General features: G+C 39.0%; 1 protein-coding gene across 2 annotated transcripts in view; it reads right to left on the bottom strand.

Annotated features, from left to right (window-relative positions):
• The window catches only part of ubr5 (ubiquitin protein ligase E3 component n-recognin 5), a 62,118-nt gene that overhangs the window by 9,807 nt on the left and 34,930 nt on the right, over positions 1–17,381 (bottom strand). Inside the window, exons 29-48 of one of the 2 annotated variants that reach the window (XM_084385662.1) lie at positions 16,839–16,985; positions 16,594–16,712; positions 13,229–13,355; positions 13,004–13,133; positions 12,009–12,169; positions 11,171–11,410; positions 9,917–10,040; positions 9,296–9,407; positions 8,371–8,502; positions 6,973–7,230; positions 5,954–6,222; positions 5,667–5,878; positions 4,801–5,034; positions 3,765–3,838; positions 3,487–3,659; positions 3,269–3,382; positions 1,713–1,930; positions 1,515–1,635; positions 431–776; positions 113–200 (exon numbers count right to left, since the gene is read on the bottom strand). In XM_084385662.1, the coding sequence (XP_084241788.1) occupies positions 113–200; positions 431–776; positions 1,515–1,635; positions 1,713–1,930; positions 3,269–3,382; positions 3,487–3,659; positions 3,765–3,838; positions 4,801–5,034; positions 5,667–5,878; positions 5,954–6,222; positions 6,973–7,230; positions 8,371–8,502; positions 9,296–9,407; positions 9,917–10,040; positions 11,171–11,410; positions 12,009–12,169; positions 13,004–13,133; positions 13,229–13,355; positions 16,594–16,712; positions 16,839–16,985 (3,399 nt within the window). The remainder of the gene's footprint in view (positions 1–112; positions 201–430; positions 777–1,514; positions 1,636–1,712; positions 1,931–3,268; positions 3,383–3,486; positions 3,660–3,764; positions 3,839–4,800; positions 5,035–5,666; positions 5,879–5,953; positions 6,223–6,972; positions 7,231–8,370; positions 8,503–9,295; positions 9,408–9,916; positions 10,041–11,170; positions 11,411–12,008; positions 12,170–13,003; positions 13,134–13,228; positions 13,356–16,593; positions 16,713–16,838; positions 16,986–17,381) is intronic. The other variant, XM_084385663.1, reaches the window with a different exon arrangement.

Here is a 17,381-nt window from a genome sequence, read left to right as displayed (position 1 = left end):
AATGAATTTTATAATTCTTTTTGGGGGGATAAAAAAATAAAAAATTACTTGAGCTTATTTTGCCAAAATATACATCATGAATATTTGATATATAAGGCTCAGGTAAAGTCACCTGTCACGGTCTCGTCTGGATGCAGCTCGCAGTCCTCCGCTCCTCCTCTCACGCTCACGGTCTCGGTTCCTCAGCCGCTGCATAAGATCTGCAAACACATACAGAAAAAACCTGAGCATCACCTTCTCAAAAACACCAGCAAACTTTCACATTTACGCAGCAGCTGCAACATTTATCCTTGAAAAAAAAAGGGTAATAAAAAGGGCCAATAAATCAATTAAATAAGAAATAAAACAAAGTAATGAAAACCATTCACCATCCCATAAAATGACCTGTCAAAAAAAAGAAAAGAAAAACCAGAAGGAAATTGACACATACTGCTGGCCTGCATTCCCTTGCTGACGCTCTGTACACAGTCCAGATTGGGCAGCTTGTCATTGGACAGGAAAGCCTGTGCGATGGCCGTGTAAAAGCTCCGTGCCACTCCGCTGCCCTCTCCTGGTTCATCCTTGAAAGTCACTTTTACACGATGCACAGCCATGGGCGTAGTGGTGCAGCGCCGGCCGAAGTGGGCATTGAGCTGCCGCATGGTCTGCTGGATGAGCTGCTCTCGGTCACGGTCCACCTCCAGGGCCAGATCACGTGACTGAAGGTTCCTCAGCTTCTCCATCTCACGCCGAAACTTGGACTCCTTTACCTCAAAACCACCCAGTTCGGTCAGGATCTGCAACGTTCAGAGAAAAGTAGATGTTTATAGAACAACTCTTTTCGATTTTCATGTTTATTGACCAACTTTTCTAGGGATGTAGCTAACAATTATTTTGATAAATCGAATAATCTGTCGATTAATTAGATTAAATTGGGTTTTTTTATACATTTTTAATACATTTAAAAAAGTTATTCCAAATCCTGCCCAATGTTGTCTTCCAAACAATGTGAAAATAAATAGTGAATGTATCTATATCGGCTATGCTATATATTATGTGCAAAAAAGGGTTAAAATATTCAACATTCTAAACCAAAAAACAACTGACTGCTTAATGTAATTGCATACTGTGCTTGCAAAAGTTAAAATGACTAAATTAAAAATTATTACAAAAACAAAAGCACAAAATCTATATGTAACAAGAAATATTTTAGCAAAATGCATATTTTAGTCAGATTTTTGCACTCCTGTTCTACTGTGCTTCATCTGTCTGACACACATGCATGCGCCGACGAGTGCCTTTTGTTTGAAACCCTTAATATATAGCCTTCTAAGGTTTCAGACAACATGGGTCATGCACTTTTCCCGCAGCAGCTCACTCTGCGTATTCTGCCATTTTCCATATGCATTTTGTCAATGGAAATGTGTTATTCAATACTGTGAGGCGACGTGATCTGCGGATGGTTTCCATGCACAGTGTGCAAATGCAAAGTCTTTTGTTCAAAATGGCTCTCTCTAAAAATTAGCTGTACTTACAGATCCTGGTTCTGCTCCCACGTCCTCCATGAAGACACGGCCAAACAGCTCCAAAGAAAGCCGCCAGCGGCCCAGCAGCATGTCGTGAGAGATCACCATCCCCATGAAACTACAGTGTGGACTGGAGGAAACAATCAAGAAACGTCATCATCACATCACTCACAGCCCTTAATGAATCTATTAAATGTTATCACTTACATAAATGTGGGAAGTGGCGGGCCATCGCTCTCTGTCAAACCAATCTCTGCAAGGAGGCTGCTCTTTAACTGGGCTGCCAGGTCATGGGGTGAAGGGCCTGGTTTAGATGCATCCATGTCCTGCTCCGCAGTCGACTGCTCCTCGCCACCCCTCTGCCGAGACTCCATACTCATCACGTTCTTCATGTTCGCCGAATACGACATCTTTGTGGGTAGAATCTGGGATGAGAATTACCCATAATACAATATTGTAAAAATATTGCTTTATTGCTCATTGTTGAGACCTGATCAGAGAAGCGTTTTTGACCGCACTTTTGTGTTTGTGTTTAAATTGGGGCTGTCAAGCGTTTAATATTTAATTTGAATTAATTACATGATGTGCCAATTAATTAAACGCAAAATAATTGCACATCAAATTTGGTTGAGAAATAACTCCCAAAAGATAATTTAAAGTCATTATTGTGTTAAATGAGAAAAGCATCAAATGGACACTACAAAAAGTAGCTTTAGAAAGAAATATTTCATTTAATTCAACAAACTTTTAGGCAACAACTGCCTTTTTATTTTTTCAGAAGCTGCCTCTGAATTGGCATTTAGATATATTTACAAACCAAAACAGTTTGGTTACCAACATTCTTCAAAATATCTTCTTTAAATGTTCCACAGAAGAAAGTCATGTTTGAAACGACATGAGGGTGAGTAAATGTAAATAATAATGATTTTTTTTGGCAAACTATCCCCAAAATAGGATTTTTTTAATTTATTTTTTATGAAATGATACTGTAAATAACTAAAACTGCCAGAAGGTTGCGAATGAGTATGAGTACACTCAAATGTCTAAATGAGTAGGTAATGGAGTCATTATTCATTCATCCAATTTGTTCAAAACAGCTGATTAATTCAGGAATCAAGTAAATGGCTCTCTTAATGACTGATTAGCTCAAAATGAGGAATCATTCAGAAACGAAACACCGCTGTGTGTTGCTCGGAGATGCACAACAGTTCTGCCCTGGCTTTAGGCATATAACTGCATTCTAGAGAGTTGTTGCCCTGCATCATGTTTGTCACCAATCAACTATATGAAATGCAAGATGACTTGCACAGGTCTGGGGCGGGTGAGTTAAATAATGTTAACGCGTTATTTTTCCATAACTAATTAATTAAATGAACACGTTAAATTGACAGCACGAGTTTATATATGACTATATGTTTATATAAAATGTATATATTTATAATTAATAAAAATAATAATTGTATTTATTTAAAATAATTGAAACAAAAGTAAAAATAAAAAAAGTAAATAAACATTAAAATAAAATAAAACTAAAGCTGAAACCAAAATAAAAAATAAATAAAAATAGGGGAGTTTTAGGGTGAATTTAGCTTGAAATGGCACAATGCAGTGTATCATCACTTAAGACCATTATTTGTCAGAGTTTAAAAACTCACAGAAATGTTATATTTATAGAAATGTATTTAAAATCAGTTTTTAATACTAAAAAAAAAAAAAAAAAAAACAACTCACCAATTTTCAGTACTGTGAGAAAGTATGTTTACCTGCAAGCAATTCATGTCCACAGTTAGATCCGTGAGGCCCTTACTGGCCATGTACGAGGATGAATAGAGACCCTGACTTGGCCGTCCAAATAAGTCCTCCTTTCTGGCATTGGGCTGTGAGATGAGGAATACAGCAGTGTTAAACTCAACCATCTGCACTGACGTCACAAACCACCTCTAATAGAAGAAGTGAAATGCAGGTACAGGGCATCACTGACCTGCAGGAGATGTGGCTGGTCAGCCAGAGGAATGGCCTCAGCGAGAGGTACTTCAAAAGGATTAGGAGGGATGCATCCTAGGAAGGTCATGGAGTCGGAGCGGCGGAAAAACGGATGGTGCTGTCCGGTCTCAGCGGGTACTGGCTCCTCATCCTTATCCTGCAGGGTGGAGCCTGCGCAGTCAAGAGTAACAAAGAGGTTTGATTTGACAGCAGGAAACCAGCGCAGAATTTAATTAACATGTCAACAGCTTTAACACATTTTCATGCTGAACTCACTCTGATTGGTGTCCTCATCATTCTCGTGTTCAGAGTCCTCGTTGTCCAGGCCGAGTTCAAGCAGTTCACGATTCCTGAAGTGGGATGAAAGAAGCATTTAGAAATCTCACAACAACAGCTCACATTAGGGCTGGGCATCTCCAATACTGATGACTTGGAATCATAAAATTAAATCAACATCAACATCAACTAGTGGGTGTGCTAATATTAAAAAAAATATATTAAAAAAATGTTTTTTCAGATAAATAGTCAGTTTCACTAGTCGACCCATAGTTAACCCTTTTAAACCAGTTCAAAGCAGCAACAACAAAAAGAAAAGATGGCTTTAAAGGGGTGGTATAATGCCCTTTTCACATAAAATAAGTCTTTGATGTCCCCTGAGTGTGTATGTGAAGTTTTAGCTCAAAATACCCCACAGATATTTTTATATAGCATGTTAAAATTGTCAATTTTTGATGGTGAGCAAAAACACACCGTTTTGTGTCTGGCCCTTTAAATGCAAATGAGCTGCTGCTCACGGCACAGAGGGCGGAGCTACAACAGCTTGCACTCACATAGACACGCACTGAAAATTTCTAAAACGTTTAGCCTTTTATGTTCAAACCGGATTCAGACAATGATGGAGAGACTCAAGAAGAAGTGACAACATGTAGACAACATTTCTGAATGGTTAGTTGGTGAATTTAAGTAGCTTATGTATAGTTATCTTCGAGTCATTGATTAGCATATTCTGTCTTGATAATCTATCAATCGTGTTCAGGGGGCGGGGTTTATGTAAATTTTAGGGTTGGTGATGTCACTAACCCGGGAGGAATGTTGTGTAGTCCCTACCAGTCGTTTGTTGTAGTCATTAAAAAGCAATTTCTTTAAAAGCAAATATCTCCCTTTGCTTTGAGCGTTGTAACTTTGCAGATGTTGTTTATGCACAACATTACACACTAACTAAAGTTAAAAAAGTGAAATAATCAACCACCCCTTTAAGCTATAATCATCCAAATTAAATCTAACTGCTAAAATGATAATATGGATAGTTTACCTCTTCCTGTCAATCTGAGTGGTGTCGAGTGTCGTCTGCAGATTCATGGCTTTAATCCAGTAGATGAGGGCCTGGAAGACGTAGGCCACGTGTTTGAGCGAACACACGTCCAGCACAGGCAGAACGTCTGAATGCTCGTCATTATGGGAACGCATCAGAGACAGGGCGTAGTTCAGGAAGTCTCCTCGTGCCGACATCATCCCCTGACGAGCAGTCAAAAGTGTTGCGGCGCGCCTGTAGCACAAAGTATGAAATTATTCGATGACAACAGAGTGCTAAAGGGATTTACATAGTCTGAAGACAATGTGTTGTTTGATGAATGCCTGAAACAAGGTCTGTGATGAACACAATCTCAAGATATATTCATGTTTTATTCTACAACATAAAATACATCAGAAACAAACCCTTGTGTTTTTTAAAAACCTTTTACGTGTTGAAAAAGGAGGGGTGAAAACAAGTGGCTAAATGGGGCTACAGACGGTTTTGGGGACATTAAACGTCATAAAGTGGAACAGGTAAGCTCATCTACTCTCACCAGTTGCTTAGATTTTAAATGACTGAAAGAGTCGGAAGCTTAGTGAAGATGTTGAAGTCATGTGACTAATGCAGTTTGTTTACAGCCTACGTTTAGCTTTTTACTTCTGCTGATTGTATTTAGGCTTCAAAATTCATAAAAGTGGTGTTCTTTTGTGAAGATGATCATGATCAACATTTATTATTCATACATGTTTTGTTCGTCACAGAGCTTAAAATGGAAAAAACCTACTGTGCTTTTGACGAGCGAACCACAGAAAATAGATGTGTGAATTTTCACTTCATGCTGACTTGACAGAAATAATGAAATTGCAATAGCTCAAGGGTCTTACCTTCGACCTTCAAGTGTGCGGAGACTGGCCTCCTCTCGTGCGGTCATGCGCTCCCTGCGGCCGGTGTGTTGTGAAGCGTGCAGCGGGTGGCTGGGGTGACCAGGATCCCCGGCTGATGACAGAGCTGAGCCGTACCGCAGCTGCGCTTCAGTGGAATCCATGATCGACACCATCCAGTTCCAGGTGGGAATCAACTTATCCTCCACAAAGTTCTGAAAAACAAAGTTGTGTTATATTTTTCCTTTGTTGCAGTCCGAGTTTGCTCGGGTAAAGACCGAACGACTCACCTGCAGATTGACAGCGTCCTGATAGGTGAGTTTGACGGCAGCGGGGTACTGCGAGTAGACCAGGTGGTTGTATTTGGGTATGAGGCTCATGAGGTCTGAGATCTGCCGGATGACGATGCTGTAAGCTCGAGCCAGGCTGCTGGCGGACGTCAGGTAACTGCTGGAGTTACTGGCCTCTAGGGCTGCGGCGGCGGCTGCTGCGCTGGTGCTGATGGCGCTGCTCCGTCGCAGGTTTGAAGGGTCAATGTAGATGAGGCCAGTGGAGCTCGCTGGAAGATACATTAGAAGTACTGTCAGTAACATTGAATTACTTACCATATTTTCTGGAAAACAAGGAGCTTTTTATATCATCTGAACATTGTGACATTCCAAAGCAACTTGAATAATGTAATTAAAGGGTCATGAAACCCTAAACTAAATTTCCTGAGATTTTAACATTGTTATGCGTGTTAAACATGATGAAAGACAATGTTTCCATCCATTAGTTTTAATTGTAGGAGAAAACTAGTTAATGTTAAAAAATTGTTGGGCGCTATTTTCAACTTCAATGTCAACGTCACAGGATGTGCAACTTATTTATCTCGTTTATAATATTTGTTATAACAAACATACAGGGTCTCATTTGTTAACATTGGTTAATGCATTAGATGACACGCACTAACAATGAACAATTTATTTTTTAAAGCATTTATTAATTTTTAGTAAAAATAATTGTTCATTGTTTGATCATGTTAGTACAACTAATGTTAAGAAATAAATCTTTTGATTATAATAGTGTATTAAATTTTTTTTTACATTAGTAATAATAATAAACGAACATTACTAAGAATAACAAATTCTATGAAACTATTGTTCATGGTTAGTTTAACTAATGCAGTTAATTAATGTTACCAGATGAAACCTTATTGTTAAATGTAAGTAAACATTTAATTTACCATTTTCTCATTATATTTAATAAATATAATGTTTGTTTTTTTTTCTCTCAACAACGCAATTTTAATATGGTGGGAGATACTAACCAGCTGGTGCGGATGAGCTGGATGGGGCGCCGCCAGCGGAGCGCTGGCTGGGTGTAGTGCGAACCGCCCACTGCATGGACCGGGGCGCCTGGGCCGCACTGTTGGCGTGTGCTGAGCCCGTTGTCCTCTCCAGAGGCTCATCCAACAGGAAAGTCTCCTGATCCACATCGTCACTCTGACTGCTGCTGCTGTCCGAGTCACTGGAGTCATTCGACTGAGAGTCGTCCTCAGAGAAGAAAGCAGGAACGCTGCTAGCACCTTCAGGAAAAAGACAGAACATTTCTCAGTGTGGGAGGTTATGCTAAAGTCAGCATCACCGATATTATGAAATGCATGCCACTTTTTATCTAGCCCAATTTTTTTTACATTATGGTTTAAAAGTGAAGGATTTATTTTCCACACCAGAGTTGCATCAAACAGAATAATGCAATTGGTTTGAGTGGCTCATCTGGGCCTAACATAACATTTGCTCAACCAATAGCATGCATTTTGGGCGGGGCTACATGTTTGCTTGACTAATTGAAAAAGTGTTTGAAAAGTAATTTTTGCAATTCAATTTGATGACACTAGATGCATAAGATAACTACGTCAGACTTCTTACTTCCGCTCAATTTCATTTCGCTTCTGTACTCAGTCTGAGACAGCGTAATAGCTTTCCGTTTTCCTCCGGCCTGAAAACAGCCGGCCAATCAACGAACAGAGGGCGGGCTGAGAGCCGTGACGTAGACACTGATTGTACCGTGGATGCGTAGATTTACTTGACATAATCTGCAAAAGTCGTTCACAGCCATGTTCACTCCGGTATTTCGCTCGATGGTTTTGTTTTCGCATCATACTACATGTATTTACAGTGGAATTTAGATGCGGCTGAGCATGCGCATAACACACGCCATAACCAAACGTTATGTGATTGGCTTACGGGAACAAATGATTTTAAACTTCAGACAAGCGCCTCCCCGCAAGAAAGAAAACGCTTTTCAATTATGCCATGCCAGACTCTGTCTACGAAGCAAAGCGAAGTAGCAGAGTTTGGTATTACCAGGCTACTAGATGCATAGGATAACTACATAAATAAATAAAAATGTACATTGTCCCTTTAAAAAAAAAAAATTCCTAATGAGAGTGTGCTATGCCACCAACTAGTTGGTCTGTAATGCCTAAAGTAGATACGCAAGGCCATCTGAAGTGATAGAACTGTTCAAAATAGACTGTTCAACTCCCTAAACATAATTCTAAAGAGGCCACATGGAAAAATTCAAAACAAAATGCATTTATAGCATCTTATCTGAAGCCATTACAGCCTACTGCATGCTCAGAAGGTGTGGAAGGTTAGTTGAAAGCAGAAAAAGAAGGGACCATTTTGAGGCATAATTGCATAAATTTGTCAAACTGAAGCACCTGCTTCAGATCCAGCGGTGGCGGCAGTCACAACGCTTCTGCGCCCACTTGCGTTGTCCTGGTTGCTATGGTTACTCTCACTGTCACTCTCAGTCTCAGCAGCAGCCAACAAATCCAGCTCCATGTCACTGCCTGCAAGAAAAAGATTGTGACTTCAGCCTCATTTACAGAAGAAATTGTTGGCTTCTAGACAAAGACAACAAGCAGCGCCAGTGTTTCTAACACATGGTTTTGTTATTTATATTTATCTATATAAGCAGAGCAACATGTAGGGCTGGGGGAAATATTATCCAGATTATTCGATATCAGTATTTATTACAAAACTGATTGGTCTATTACGACATTTTGAGGTCATAATATCCGTTGGAAACAGCAACACTGTATAATTATGCTTATCCGAGAATTTGTAGATTCAATTCAATCCACTTAAATATTTAAGTCTAATTATTTACTTGTGTGGCAAATAGCCATGTAATAAGCAAGATGTACATCCATCTGTCCACATTGTTGTCGTAGCAAAATAAACTTTATTACAATATTCATTTTATACTATTGGGAAAGAAAAAGCATTCCACATGTTTGTTCGACCTCAAAAATGAATATAAACAGTTTTCTGTGTTCTGTTTACAATCTTTTAATTTAGGACCCCATGAAATCATGAAATAGTATTTTGTCCAAATTTTGGTCCACTGCAAAACACGAAATCCAGGGGGAGGATATTTACATATACCTAAACCTACCCATCTCCACCCCCTGATCCCTAAACCCACCCCTAAACCTACCCATCTCCACCCCTTAGATCTGGATCCAACTCCTCCCCCTGGATATCGTGTACTGCAGTGAGGTTTTTTCTGGATTCAGCGTTTTATGATGAACAGAACATGTATACAGTATGAATTAAAACATGTCTGTGATTTGTGTTTACCATCTTCATCATGCTCATCATGCTGTCCTTCAGCCTCTGCGTTCTCCTCCCCCTGCTCCTCCTGGTCATCATGGTGATCCTCCTCACCTGCAACTCCCTCCACCACCTCTACCTGAACAGGTGAACAGCCAGGTTGCATTTAGAGAACGAGCTTAAAGTCACCATGAAATCAAAATCGTCAATTCTTATTTTGTTATGGAATATTGCAGTATTTATTATGAATGATTTATCAGAGCACTTTTTTCTTAAAAATTCATGTGCCTCATAATCTTTAATCAAAATAACTTCCCCTCCCTCTTGCAGTGACATTTGTTCTCTAATGGCGTGTTTACTTGGGCAAGGGCGGGGCAATCTGTCACTCACATGAGACTGACCAATAGCAAACCACAACCATCCAATCAATTCCCTATGGATAACATCAAGTCCCACCCTACATTTGTTCTTGTTCCAGACGCAGTTTTACTTGGATAAACATCACAATAGGGAAAAAAGATGATTGCAACATCGGTTTCAAGCTGACTTTAAGGTAAACAAACATACAAACCAACCAACATATTGGCCAGGGTAATAAAATGGCCAATATTTGACAGTTGTGCTACATGCAAGTGTAGGGCACCGCACCTCTTCTACATCAGCAGAAACAATATCATCCTGCTCCTCGTCACGTCCGCGGGCCGTCTGGGACTGGCTGCTGCGGCGGGGCTGAGGGTTCCTGATGATGTACGAAGAGGCTGATTGACTGGAGCTGAGTAGCACAAAATAACATCAGCATTAACGACAACTTGATTAAGATCCATTAGAATACTTTGCAAAAGTGTCAGTGTAAATTTAATGGAATAGTCCACCCAATAATTGTTATTCTGTCATCATTTACGCATGTCATTCCAAACCTGTATGCATTTCTTTCTTCTGCTGAAAACAAAAGATGATATTTTGAAGGATGTTGATAACCAAACAGTTTCAGTTCCCATTGACTTACATTGTATGGACAAATAACAAAATGGAAGTCAATGGGAACCAAAACAGTTTAGTTACCAACTAAAATTATTTTTATGTTTTTTTGTGTTCCATAGAAGAATGTCATACAAGTTTGGAATGACGTGTGAGTAAATTATGACTATATATATATATATATATATATATATATATATATATATATATATATATATATATATATATATATATATATATGCACTAGGGCTGGGAATCGATAAATTTTTTTTTACTAATTAATTGCACAATTTGCTGTAATTAATTGCAATTAATTGCATTTCCCCCAAGCTTGTAATCATCAATATTTAAACTTAGAATCACCTAATTAAATTAAACTAAACAACACAGGGGAAAAAAAAAGAACAGAAAATAGCCCTATATTAAAATAATATTAAACATCAATATCAATATATTCTTCTTCAATAATCAACAAACAATTTTTTTTTTTTTTACTAATTATCAAAATAAAATAGTCCTACAAAGCTATTATTACCAGAGCATGTGATCAGAGCAGGTCATTTAACATTGTTGCCCATCTTGACTATACCAGCTCAGTAGGGCTATTGCAAACAGAAGTCTACAGAGAACTTTCACGTTATTTGAGCGGACTTTGCTTTTTGCCAAACTTATTCAAAATATTAATTTATAAATTAAAAGCTTATAATAAAATATTTTAAAATCCTGATCCCTAAATCTTATCTAGTGAATCACAAATGACTGGAAACATCATGTAAATTCATTAAAAAATGAGAAACCCCAAAGAACATATAGCTCTAAAATTGTATTATTTTAATCCATGGAGACTCTTAGATTCAGTAAATGAAAACCAGTAAAAAAACAAAACAAAAAAAAAACTGTGCGGCCGACTAAAGCGTCACCCACCTGCTGGACTGATCCGGGGAGGGACGTGGTGGCAGCGGCTCCACAGAGAAGAGCTCCTCACTGCCCTGCACAGCATCAATGCTGGTACTGGCCAGAGTGAAGGGCGCTGTAGGGCGAGCGATACCCATGCGCACCGGCACAATCAGGGACTCCGCCACATTACAGAGCTCTTCCACTGCATACGGCAACAGCGCCTGGAAAACACGCCTGCACTTCCCGATGGGCTGAGGGATGAAGTTGCTGAAGGAAAGACACAAGAGAGAGAATGTGAACAGTGTGATTCTTGTTTAGAAAGGCTATAGCATGAAAAAGGCGGATCCAACAAACCGATGGTTTATTCATTAACTGCATGAAGGCACTGAGCTGTATAATGTCTAATGCATAATCAAATGTTTATCTTTGGGTAAAATCAACAAAAAATTATATAAAAATGGCCTCCTTGGCGACTATCCTTGTAAACATAAACAGTTATGTCTTAAATTTATGTAAACAGCTGAGAAATAGAAGGCTTGTGTACCAGTATATTGGATCCGTGCAGTTCTTAAAGGGACAGAAGCCTAATATTCCTGCTGCGGCTTACCAGCAAAGTTGAGATCATATTGATCATTTAGAGGCCTTAGAAATTTGTGTATCAGTAGATTTTATAGGGTTAAAAAAAAAACTTTGACTTTCAAGGTAAGATCATCAGATAAAAATATTTGTTTGTTGCATAAAGCATTCGACTTCATATATTGCTTTTTAAAAACTTTTTTTTTAAATTATTTTATAAACTCTCTTTTCACTTCTCATCAGTGTGACTGACTACAGTACAAAGCAAAGTTCAGTAAATAAGTCATACTTTTTCTTCTTGGAGGATGCCATCTCCACACTGAGGATGACAAACACTCGGGCCACAGAGCGCAAGAACCTCCGTGTGACATTGATGGCCTCCTCCCTGCGGCCGGGGGTGTATTTATTCTGTAGCTCCTTCACCAGGGTCCCCAACAGAGTGTCAATAAACTGGGGAACAACAAAAACAAGAGAAGAAAGTTAGCACAACTCAATATGGCACAAGAAACATACAGCAACATGAAAAGGCACACTAACAAACCTTTACGCATTACAAAGTTCGCACAATTTTTCCATGACCTTTTCATTTCTCATATAATACGGATCAGTTTGTGAAAACTCAAAGGTATAATTTGATTTTAAAAAGAAGGGTAAGATAAGATTTAAGGCACATTCACACCAAGAATGATAACAACAACAACATTAGAACGATATATTTCTGTTTGATACAAGCGTTTGCTGCAGTTTTGTCGCCTGCCACTTTAAATCCTTGAGCTCTTTCTAAGAAAGTGCTTCCAACGGTATCGTTTCTCTGTGCCGTTATAGTAAATTGTGGTGTGGACTATTGCTTTTCTTTTATATTTTGAACGATTTTTAGAACTTTATCTTTTTCATTATTGTTATAGTTATCGTCCTTGGTGTGAACTGGCCTTTGCTCTACATAATAGTAATATTAGCTGATGAAATATTTTAGTTTCATAACTGACAAACTTTACAACATTGACAGTTATTGAACTGATGATTCAACACTGAACTGACCTTGAGCTGAATAATGACACTATTGTCTTCTGCAGAGTTTCTCTACAGCAGAATGACTCATATTTGAGGAAGTTTAAATCATTTATTGTTATTTTCTGTTTTTTTATGGTGAAGCTTTGAAAATCTAAATAGTAAAAAGCGCTATATAAATAAAGGTGACTTGACTAGAGCAGAGCATAAGTCCAAAATTATACAACAGTGACTTCTCCAGGTATGGAAAGAAGAACAGCTGTTTCTTCCACTCACAGTGATGTCTGGCGCACACTTGACAATGAGGCAGTGTGTGAAACAGTCCAGCCTGATGGTGCCGCTCTGCTGGTTCAGGTACATCTGCTCCTCCGGTAAAAGGTGAGCGATTCTGCTGCTGGCGCTTAGCCTAGAATGATACAACAGCCAAAAATAAATAAATCATGAAAGCTGAATGGGTCCAATGAAATTCGCCTGCGGTGATAGTTAAAATGTTCTACTTACGGGTCTTTGTTTTCCTGAGAGCCAAACATTATCATGGACTTCAGCGCATTCCAGTCCTGCAACACACGCTCTAGAGCCAGCTGGGCAAAGCGTGGAGGCTCCAGGTCATGATCCGGCATATCAGAGTCTGAAAGACAGAGACGCATTAAAAAAAAAAAAAAGCACACACACAAAAGACAACAAAACCTTCTCAAATGAATCGTGCATAAAACCAAAAACATGTTAATAAAAACTTGAAAAGTTGAGAAAGTATCTTGAGAGCATTTCTTTATTTTCATGCACTGTGGCAAAAGTCAAGAATAATTCAAATTCTTGAAAACAATCTTATTAAAAAATGTATTAAAGTTAGGATAAAATCTAGGTCTTAAATCCTCAAAGGCAAGACGCTTAATGAATTTGGTGGGTTGTTTCTAATTAATTGTGTGATTTAGCATTACAACATGACAGTACATATGCAGGAGTTGGACAATGAAACTGAAACGTCTGGTTTTAGAACACAATTTATTAGTATGGTGTAGGGCGTTTTCTGACTCGCTCCTCCAAAATAACTCAAAAATATTTAGATCTGGTGAGTGTGCAGACCATAAGAGATGTTCAACTTCATCAAACCATTCTGTCACAAGTCTTGCTGTGTGTATTGGTGCATTATCATGCTGATACACGGCACATGGTCCTCTAGAATGGTTCGATAGTCCTTGGCAGTGACGCATCCATCAAGCACAATAGGGAATGCCATGATATTGCAGCTCAAACCATCACTGATCCACTGCCGTGAAGTTTGGGCGTTCAGTCTCTTTGGGGTTTCTCCACACCGTAACTCACACGGATGTGGGAAAGACAGTGAAGGTGGACTCGTAGAACAATACGTGTTTCACATTGTCCACAGCCCAAGATTTGCACTGTTGGCACCAATGAAACCGACATTTGGCATTGGCACGTGTGACCAAAGGTTTGGCTATAGCAGCCCGACCATGAACATTGACTCTGGAGCTCCTGTCGAAGCTTTGGTGGAAACAGGAGAGTCGAGGTGCATTTAATTCTGCAGTGAGTTGGGCAGCTGTGGTTTTATGTTTTTTGGATACAATCCGGGTTAGTACCTGGACATCCCAGTCAGAAGCTTCCTCTTGCATCGACAGTTACTCCTGTTGGATGTTGTTCGTCCTCTGTGGTGAATGCCAACATTACCCTGGATACCAGAGCTCTCGATACGCAACAAAGACTTCCTTGTCCTGATCACATAAGCCAGCGAAACGCACGCCAACAAATGGAGATTGGCCACCAGGCCGCGCATGTATGGATGTGAGTGAAACCTCCAACAAAACATTGGTCAGTGTTTCAGTTTCATTGTCCAACCCATGTACATATTTACTCTGAAGTGACACCAGTGATCTATAAATGTAAAAAATTATTGGTCATGATTACGCAAGACTGCTGACTTCAAAATTCAGTACTAACTCAATTGGGGACCTTACTTTTTATTTGATAATTATGACAATTTTCGGCAACATTCAGCACAAATGAGGCGCTCATACATAGGACACGATCACTCCAGAAGCGCGCACACACAGACAAAAGAACGCAAAAAGTGCAAAAATTAACAGATCGCTCCATCTTGCTCTTTTAAAAGTGAAATTAATGGTGCGTTTAAAAATACGACGCTGAGAGCTGAACACCCATAAAGTCAGTCATGACAAAAATAGTGGGTGTGCTTATGATTGCATTAATCTGCAGGAAGCCCAAAAATATGACCATTGAAGTGTTTTTCCATTGAGTTGATCATTGTCATTGTCTTAGAATAAAAAAAATAAAAAAAGCACTTAAGATTAGTCCCAAAAGCTTGTAAGAATGTTCCTTAATCTAAACTATATGATGTAAACTATATTAAATCACCCAGCTCTAATCTGCTAAATGTGACTAAGGAATGAAGATATTAACACATTATAAACATTAACATCATGATTTCCTGTAAAGCTGCTTTGAAACCATGTGTATTGTGAAAAGTACCATATAAGGGCCTGTTTACACCTAGTTCCTTCATGGATTTCTTTGATCGGACAGCCATCCGATCGTGAAAAGAACAGGTGTAAATGTCCTGCGAACCGCTTTCGAGACGGATTTAAAGGGATTCTCCACTTTTTTTGGAAATAGGTTCATTTTACAACTCCCCCAGAGTTTAACAGTTGAGTTTTACCGTTTTTGAATCCATTCAGCCGATCTCCGGTTCTGGCGGTACCACTTTTAGCATAGCTTAAAAATAGTCCCCAGCTCGGTAACTTCCAACGCTCCCTGTGCAAGCAGGTTGTCACGTTGGCTATGTTGACGGAAGGTAGCCTATTTTCAGGCGCTGCGTCATATCATTACGCCTGCTGCACTCATGGTACGGCAGTAAAGTTTCTTGATTATTACGCAGGAATGAGAGTATAGTTCCTAGCCATATCAGCCTAGAAATTCGCAACTTTACATTTTCCGTCGGTCTTTAGTGCACGATGTAACTACAGAAGAGTCACGTTTTAAATAGGAAAAATATTGAAACTCTTTGGTCATTTTTTTGAGAGAAATGCTAATGGTCTTGTCCACTTCAATGATGTATGCTAAGCTATGCTAAAAGTGGTACCGCCAGAACCGGAGATTGGCTGAATGGATTCAAAAACGGTAAAACTCAACTGTTTAACTCTGGGGGAGTTGTAAAATTAGCCTATTTCCAAAAAAAGTGGAGTATCCCTTTAAATTCAATCACTCAAACCACTTCAGGAGTTGGTTTGAGACGCATTCCAAATGTGTAAAGGCATCTGGTTGTTTAAAACCACATGTAAGTTTTACTCCTCCAAAAATGTTTAAAAAAATAAAACGAGTGAGCGTGTTATAGGCTATATGACGTTATAGCCAGATTTGACAGAGCTACTGAAATGCGCATAGGCGCAGATGAGTATCTGAGTATCTCTTCAGCAAGCCGACATGCAAACTCGCAGACGCTCAACACACAATCATCTTTATCAAAAGTAGTGAGACTAAATTATATCTTACCAGTGCTGATGCCACCCTTTCTCCTATTGCGGTCTTTGATCTTGAAATTAGCTGATGATAAATAAAATGCAGCTCATATCTGTTGCTTTCTATGACGTGAACTCCGTTAAATTTGCATATAGTGTGGGAATTGAAAACCGGATTTATATCAGTTTTGCGGAGACACATTTATGTGGCCAAGTGTAAATGGAACCGTTTTAACAAATCAGAGAGCTATCCGATCAGTAAAAACACATGAAGTGACCAGGTGTGTAAACAGGCCCTAAATAAATTTAACTTGACGACTTTTAGAAGACTTTCGTCAATCCAGTCCCAGGTCACTTCCCTACTCAAAGACACACCTTCAGCGCTGGCAGCCTTCCGGTTCCTGTCCTCTCGGATGCGAGGTGGTCGATACTGGCAGTGTTCTACACTTTGCCTTGCAACGGTCTGCACCAGAAACAGCAAGATGTGCTCACCCCTATCAGACACAAACAGAGAGGAAGAAAGAGTTCATGACACAGAATGTAGGTTGGATGTTGCCCCGATGATACAATAAAATGGGTTGGCAACAGAAAGTTGGTGCAATATTTCCTAGTGAACATACCTGCTGTTAGGAGTGGTAACCAGATTAGTGGTGGTCAGCAGTCTGTAGAGCAGATCCAAACGAGCTGCTTTCTGGCCCGCGATAAGAGTCTTGCATTTACACTTCTCCCAGCAGTCACAGTATGCGGTGGGAGACGTTCTCTTCAGTCTGGAGAAGAAACAAGGAGCATGCATTACTGTTTTAAAGCCTAGTGAATCATGTTGCTGTCTTCTAGAGGGTACAGTAACTGAAATGTAACTGAGTAACTGTTAAAGAAAACTTTACATTAGCAGCAACTCATTCGATTAAATTGGTCTCAACATGATGCTAAGCTAAAAACAATACTCACTATGACAACAATAATCAATAATCCATTTATTTAGATTAAACTATCCTTCTAGATGCTTCAGTATTTTTGAAAAGTACAGTTTTCAGTAATAAATCAACAGTAAAAATGTATTTTTTTTTTATTAGTTTCCATTTTTAAATATTTATTTTTAACTTTAAATATTTATTTGTTTTTTATATTTATTTCAGTTTTAGTACTTCAACTTATTTTATTTC

The sequence above is a fragment of the Rutilus rutilus genome, assembly GCF_951802725.1.
Source record: "Rutilus rutilus genome assembly, chromosome: 17".
In the NCBI taxonomy this organism is placed as follows: domain Eukaryota; kingdom Metazoa; phylum Chordata; class Actinopteri; order Cypriniformes; family Leuciscidae; genus Rutilus; species Rutilus rutilus.
Note: the sequence above shows the minus strand (reverse complement) of the source record. Positions and strands in the feature narration are given on the sequence as shown.